The sequence below is a fragment of the Triticum aestivum genome, chromosome 1A (genome assembly GCF_018294505.1).
Source record: "Triticum aestivum cultivar Chinese Spring chromosome 1A, IWGSC CS RefSeq v2.1, whole genome shotgun sequence".
NCBI lineage: Eukaryota > Viridiplantae > Streptophyta > Magnoliopsida > Poales > Poaceae > Triticum > Triticum aestivum.
Window position 1 is genome coordinate 553455397 of NC_057794.1, and position 7539 is coordinate 553462935.

Below are 7539 nucleotides of genomic sequence, written 5' to 3' on the forward strand. Positions count from 1 at the left end.
CGGCGCTCTTCGGCGTCAAGCCCGAGCCCGCCGCGGAGACGCCTCTCGGTCGGCGCACCCGCAGCGCCGGCATCGTCATTAACGAGGGCGGCCGACGCGCCCCCTCCGCGCTTTGTCAAACCGAAGATGGAGCCGGGGCTCGCCGCCGTCAAGAAGGAGTCGGGGCTCCCCGGGCTCACCGGCGGCATCAAGGAGGAGGAGCTCGACGACGAGGCGGCCCTGAAGTGGGCGCGCGACCACTGGGCACAGACGGAGCTGCAGCGCCAGATCGCCGCCTTCGAGCGCTTCGAAGCCCGGCGTCGCGGCCGGGACGAGGGAGGCGTCGTCGTCCTCAACGACAGCGACGACGACGACGCGCCGCCGCCACCACCGGTCCGCCTTGGAGACGCCGGGCAGGGGTCCAGCAGGGGCGGCCGCGCCGTCAAGAAGGAGAAGGCCGCCGACGACGACGAGGACGGCGGCGACTTCGCGGCGCTCAGCGACTTCTTCACCCCGTAGATGTCTTTTTTTCAAAATAATTTATGTAAACGCCGAACATGTTTAATATGAATGTCAAGTTAGCTGAATTTATGTCAAATTTGGCCGAACTTTGCCAAATTCATATGTTTTAAAATAAAAAAATGCGCGTCTGGGGCGACCCTAGGGCGAGCGGCTGGAAACCCGCTCGCCCCCACGCGCCAATCTACCGCCGGCTCGCCCCCAGGGGGCTCTTTTTCGACGCCCTGGGAGGCCGAACGGCTGGAGATGCTCTAAGTCCATGCATGTCATGTACACGTACGTATCTGAGCTCCAGAACATGCAAAACGGTAGATGTCAGCAACTTGTCACGAGCTTCGATGATTGCACGTAAAAAAAAATAGCTTCGTTGATTATTATCTTGCTGAATTTTCAGCTACTCCATCGAACAAGTAGGGTGGCGTTAGCTTTTGCTAACTACCATTTGGCACGATGCTGTTGGATTTTCCCATGTTTGACCACAAAGACCTGGACATAATGTGTGGTGCACTGGTGCCAATAATTGATGGTAAATCACCAATTAACAGGAGGTAACTATTTAACGTATCAACTAGCTACGAATGTATGTTTGCTGGGTTATTTAACGTATTTAACCAGGAGGTAACTATTTAACCAGGAGGTAACTATTTAACGTATCAAAGTGGATAGATGGACCAACTCTTCAACTGCAGCTTTCAAACTGTATGTTTGCTGGGTTAGAATAACAGGGGTTCCCGAGACACTGGAGCACTATCAAGGTTTTTGTGAAGCTGGTTCTCTCATTGGTTCAGTTTTGGAACTGGACATGGAGCTCTATAGGCAATGTGGAGTTCTCAGGGCTAAGATTGGAGTTATGGATCCTAGGAAAATACCCTCTAGTGCTCCCCTGAATGAAAGTGGTTTTATCTTCAACATATACTTTGAACTGGAAGACATAGTGGAGGAGGGTGGTCCTATGGAGGATGGTATCTTGGTTAGCTATCCTAGTGGTCCTGATTCATCTCATAACGCTACAGAGAAAAGACCGAGAGAGCAAAGTAACAATGAGGAGGTGGGATGTAGCAAATCTCCAAAACATGGTATTGGGGCTGGAAGGTCGGATAAAGGGAACACTTCAGGTTCATCAGAGGTTGTGATTCCGAGTCAATACAAACTTGATAAGAACATGGTTGCTGAAAATGAGGTGAGGCAAAAATTACTTGACAAAAAGCGGGATGCTGAAAGAGTTCTCTCTGGTGTGGAACAGGTTAATGCTGAGTTTGCTAATAGCGCTGCTATGTTGGAGGATTTCACAGAAGTGCCTGGCAGCCAAAAGGAAGTAGAGTTTGATTGCACTCAAGACCCAGATGACTTTGCTAGGAGGCTTGGGATTAGCACTCAAAAAGTTAAAGAAATCAATGACAATGTTGAGAGGGAGATGATTGCGGAGGAAAATGAGAATCTGCTACTAGCACAAGATAAGGAAAATAGGAGCCCTTCTCTCATCAGCTCCACTCAGGCCGTGACCGCTCCCGGGAGAGAAGTGAATCAGAAGCAAACTCCCTTCTCTGACAAAGTTGATGTATGTTTACAATACCCCTTACAAGACCTGTGTGGTGTCGATGCAGTCAATAAGCAGAAAATGAGGGAGGCTGAAGCCAGAGTTCAGAAAGCAAAAGACAAGGCGGCGCTTGATGAAGCTGCTAGGAGAAGGAGTGAAAGGCATAAGAATAAAGATGAGGGGCAGACTATGGACAAGGCTACTGAGATGGCAAAGAAGAAAAATTTGGAAATGGCACCAGGTACTAATACACCTACTGTTTTAAATACAATGCCTAGTTTCATTTCTCACATCACGCGATGTATTGGTGTTAGTCTAGGTAAAACTCCTGAGGAAATAGATTGTACTATTTCTATGATCAAGAGTTTAGAGAAAAGCAGAAGTGACTTGTTCTTTGCTAATAAGAGAAAAGAAAGTGCTAGAAACGTGGATTTAGAATCAAAACTAGAGAGTTTTGATCCAGATGATATTAAAAATTTATTATCCAACTCAGATTCTGATGCTGAGGAGGATGAGGAGCTTAGAGATGAATTAGTGTTATTATCTTCGCTGTATAAATCAAGAAATAGAAAGACTGGCACTAGGGGATTCAGTGTTAAGCCTAAGGTTAGATGTGATGTAACAAATGTTACACAAAATTGATTGTTTTTATGGCGGGTCTATTTTGGAATGCAAGAGGGCTGGGTGAACCTGAAAAGAGAAGATTTCTGAGGGAATCTATCTCGGAGCATAGTTTAGAGTTTATATGTGTGCAAGAAACAAAAAAGAAGGACTTTGATGACTCTTGGTTGGCTGGAATAAGTGGTAGATTTACTTATATTTGGCTATGGCAGCCCTCCGAAGGTGCTTCTGGAGGGCTGCTTATGGGGGTTCGGGAAGATCTATTTGAGGTAGACGTCTGTATTGCAGGTACATACATGACCAGAATGGTTATTATGGATAAAAGATCAGGATTCAAGTGGAATCTGATCAATGTCTATGGAGCTGCTCATGTGAGGAATAAGGAGGAGTTCCTGATGGAGCTAGTGCAAGCTCTGGGGTACAATAAATTGCCCTGTGTTTTGGGGGCGATTTTAACTTAATTAGGAGAATTAACGAGAGAAACAAAATTAAAAAACTTCCAAAATGGTCTTTTTATTTTAATTCTATTATTTAGCATTGGGGCTTAAAAGAATTAGATTTGTCAGGGAGGAGCTATACTTGGTCGAATAATCAGGAGGATCCGCTTTTTGCTAAGTTGGACAGAATTTTAGTGAGCTCTCTTTGGGAGCAGCAATTTCCTTTAGTAACTGTCAGAACCTTGGTGAGAGGGGTCTCTGACCATGCAGCGCTTCTATTACATACAGGGATTAAGTCTACTATTAATCGCAAGCCTTTTAAATTTGAGCTATGCTGGCTGTCTAGAGAAGAGCTCCCTGATATTGTTAATAAAGTCTGGAGTTCCACTGTTCGTAAAGGTAGTAGTCTTGATTGGTGGCAGGATTTCATGCGGAAATTAAGGAGAACCCTTAAAGGGTGGAACCTTAATGTAGAGGGTAGATATAGGAGAGATAGAGATGAGATTGCCAATAAGCTTGACTTTTTGGATAAGAAAAGTGAGCTCTCTGGAGTTTCAGAAGCTGACTATGTTTTGAGAAATAAGTTGCAGAATGATTTGAATAAGATCCTTAGGGAAGAGGAGATTAAGTGGTACCAGAGGTCTAAAGAGAAAGATATTAAGGAGGGTGATGGTAATACGAAATACTTCATGATTAAGGCTAGCGGTAGGAAGCGTAGGAGTAAAATTTTCAGATTCATACAGGATGAGGGGATCATCCAAGGGGATGAGCAGCTCCTTAAATATGCGACTGATTTTTATAAGAAGCTCTTTGGGCCTGATGAATTACTTCCCGTCTCCTTAAACATTCCTCTAACTGATATGCTTTCCGATGTGGACAAAAGTAAGTTGGCTAGTAAATTTACTTTGGATGAGATAAAAACGGCTGTTTTTTCTATGAGGCATAATAGAGCAGCCGGTCCCGATGGTATGCCTATTGAATTCTTCCAAACCTTTTGGCACCTCATTTGCAATGATTTGTTGAGTCTCTTTCAAGATTTTTATGATGATATGATTGATATTTCTAGGCTAAACTATGGGGTAGTTACATTGTTAGCTAAGGGTCAAAGGGCGGATAGGATTCAGATGTATAGACCTATATGCATGCTCAATGTCCCGTTTAAAATCTTTACCAAAGTCTTAAACAATAGAGCTATGACTACTGCTCACAAGACGATTTCTAAGGTACAATCTGCGTTTATCAAAGGGCGTTATATTTTAGATAATGTCGCTGTTCTCCATGAGACGCTTCACTCACTACATAAGTCTAAATGCGCTGCTGTTATTTTTAAGGTTGATTTTGAGAAAGCTTATGATAAAATTAATTGGGACTTTATGCTTAGTACGCTGAAAATGAAGGGGTTTCCTGATAAATTTATTCGTTGGACAAAAGCAGTTATTCATAATGGTAAAGTAGCTATTACTTTAAATGACTTGATTGGCCCCTATTTTGTTACTAGGAAAGGATTGAGGCAGGGGGACCCGTTCTCCCCCCTATTGTTTAACCTTGCTGTTGATGTTCTTGCTACCCTGGTTCAAAGGGCGCAAGAACAAGGATTTATTAAAGGAGTTCTGCCTAGATTGTACGAGGGTGGTCTTACTGTCTTACAATACGCTGATGATACGATTTTCTGCTTTGAAGATGACTTAGAAGGGGCTAGAAACCTTAAAGTCATTCTATGCGTGTTTGAGCACTTGACGGGTTTGAAAATGAATTTCTTAAAAAGTGAAATCCATTGCTTTGGTGCCGCTTTATTGAAACAAGAAGAATATGCTTAGATTTTCACTTGTGCGGTCGGGGACTTCCCCTTTACTTATTTAGGCCTTCCTTTACATTTTAAAAAGTTGCATAATGCGCACTGGAAACCAGCTGAAGAGAAAATTGAGAAGAAGGCAGCAACCTGGCAAGGGGGTTTGCTTTCAATGGGTGATAGGATTACCCTCGCTGAGACTTGTGTGAGTAATGTTCCTAGCCATTTGCTTTCTTTTTTTAAACTACCTAAAGGTGTAGGCAAGAGAATGGACTTTGTTCGTGCTCGTATGGTTTGGCAAGAAAGGGATGGAGTGAGAAAGTATCACTTAGTCAAGTGGGTGGACGTATGCCAACCTAGAGACCAGGGGGGTCTGGGGATTACTAATTTGGAGATTAAAAACATCAGCCTCTTATGTAAGTGGTTATGGAGATTAGAGAATGAGGAAGGGGATTGGCAGGAAATGATTAGAGCCAAGTATTTGAGTAGGAAAACTCTGGTTCAATGTGAAGCATCTCGGGGTAATTCCCATTTTTGGAATGGGTTGTTGAGTATAAAGGATATCTTCTATTCTTGCTGTCAAAGGGTGGTGGGTGATGGGTGTAAGACGAGATTTTGAGAGGACACATGGCTGGGGAGAAAGCCACTTTGTCAACTTTTCCCCCGCTTGTATAATTTAACTTTCTGTCAACATGTTATTGTTGCTAAAGTCTTTAATCAGGATTTTGATTGTATTAGATTTAGGAGATGTCTTTATGGAGAAACTCTTACAATGTGGAATGAATTACTTGATATGTGTAGTCAGGTTACTATATCGGAGGAGCCTCACAGAGTTAAATGGCTTTTAACTAAATCTGGATCCTTCTCGGTTAAGTCGCTTTATCATTACCTTATAGCTAGAGTTGTTGCTTTTCCTTTTAAACTTCTTTGGAGGTTGAGAATACCTCTAAAAGTAAAAGCGTTTATATGGTTAGTGATCAAAGGGAGGATCCTAACCAAGGATAACTTATCTAGACGAGGGTGGAAAGGACCAAATTTCTGCGAGTTTTGTGGCGTTTCTGAGAGCATTGATCATCTATTCTTTTCGTGTTCTTGTGCTAGGTTTTTATGGAATGTGATATGCGGTACACTAGGTAACCCGAAATTACCTTTATCTTTCTTTGATCTTTGTCAAAACTGGATACCATCCTATTCTGGAAAGGATAGGGCTATTGTTTCTATTGGTGCTGCTGCTTTGATATGGACAATTTGGAAAACAAGGAACAAATCATGTTTTCAACGTGTTTTCCTTTCAAATCCTAGCAATGTAATATTTACCCTGTGTTCTTTGTTGGATTCATGGATGATTCTACAGAGAAAAGGTGTGCAAAAAATGCTTAGGGAGGTTTCCAAGAGGCTATCTCGGGTAGCAAATGAAGTCTATAGAAGAACATATGGGTGGAATCCTTCTACTCTAAGACTGGGTTTTGTGTCTACCTGAAATTGGGCGATTCTGTAGTATGTTTGGACTATTGTTTTGGCTGATGTGCAAATTGTAAAAGATGTTTAAAAGTCTGTTCTCTCTCCGGTAGTGGGTGATTTGGCATCCTATAGATATGGTTATATGTCTAGGATGTAGGTTGCTTATCAATTGATGAGGTGATGCATCAGTCTGATGGAAAAAGTGGTGTGATGGTTGTATCTAGACTTCTATTTTCTTAATGAAAATGGGGGCCATGTGGCCCTTTTATCGAAAAAAAACTAGCTACGAATGGGCCCCACGCCATGTCAGCCATATACAATGCCACGTAGGCGCACTTTACGTCTACAGACATGATTAGCACCGTATTCGCACCTTTGTGGCAAGTTTTAGAATCAGTTCGACGTATTTTTCAAGTTCATGCACTGAAGTGAACATCAGCGACAAGTTCAAGCACCACTGGTGTATTTACCTCAAAAATAATGGGAAAATATCTCTTTTTTCTCGTGTAAATTTTGTGTTGACTAGTCACAAAAGGCTGTTAAAGTTTTCCACGACGTGACATCCCGTCATAGCATACTAAACTTTACACCTGGGCGATGCGACGAACTAACTAAAACGTAAACAATGCAAGAAAATGCCCACGGATAGCACGATGTGTCAACAAAAAGAATCATTTTCTTGCCCGATACACTGCTGAAGTGCCACACTTGATGTGACGACAAGGAGACAAGGAAGCTTCCTCGAAACCGTTGTCCTTAATTTCCACACGGTCAATGTGGCTCTTTTGTCACTGAGTTCAAAGTCTTTAAGACTCCAATCACTTAATTAATTGACAGTGATTAGCACACAATGTGCCCCTAGTACACACAAGTGATCGAAGGAATCACTGGTAGAAAAAGAGGCTTCCGTCCAGCCCCATTAGTCGCGAAACTGTAGGAACCGCGACTAATGAAGTCTTTAGTCGCGGTTCGGCAGACGAACCGCGACCAAAGGCCTGGGCCCAGGGCGCTCGGTGGCCAGCTGGTGCACGTGAGGGGCTTTAGTCGCGGTTGGCCAGGCCAACCGCGACTAAAGGTGCGCAAAGGCCTTTAGTCGCGGTTGGCCAGGCCAACCGCGACTAAAGCTCCTCCCCTATATATACCAGTTCAGCACGCTCACTTAGCCATTTGGTGCCACTTCTCTTCACAAGCTTCAC

At 43.4% G+C, this 7539-nt stretch overlaps 1 protein-coding gene across 1 annotated transcript; it reads left to right on the top strand.

Annotated features, from left to right (window-relative positions):
• The first annotated feature begins 1158 nt into the window (after positions 1 to 1158).
• Positions 1159 to 6504, top strand: LOC123067006 (uncharacterized). Its single transcript, XM_044489972.1, has 2 exons — positions 1159 to 2276; positions 6237 to 6504. The coding sequence occupies exons 1-2, from the start codon at positions 1301 to 1303 to the stop codon at positions 6260 to 6262; spliced, it is 1002 nt and encodes a 333-aa protein (XP_044345907.1). The 5' UTR covers positions 1159 to 1300; the 3' UTR covers positions 6263 to 6504.
• The last annotated feature ends 1035 nt before the right edge of the window (positions 6505 to 7539 follow it).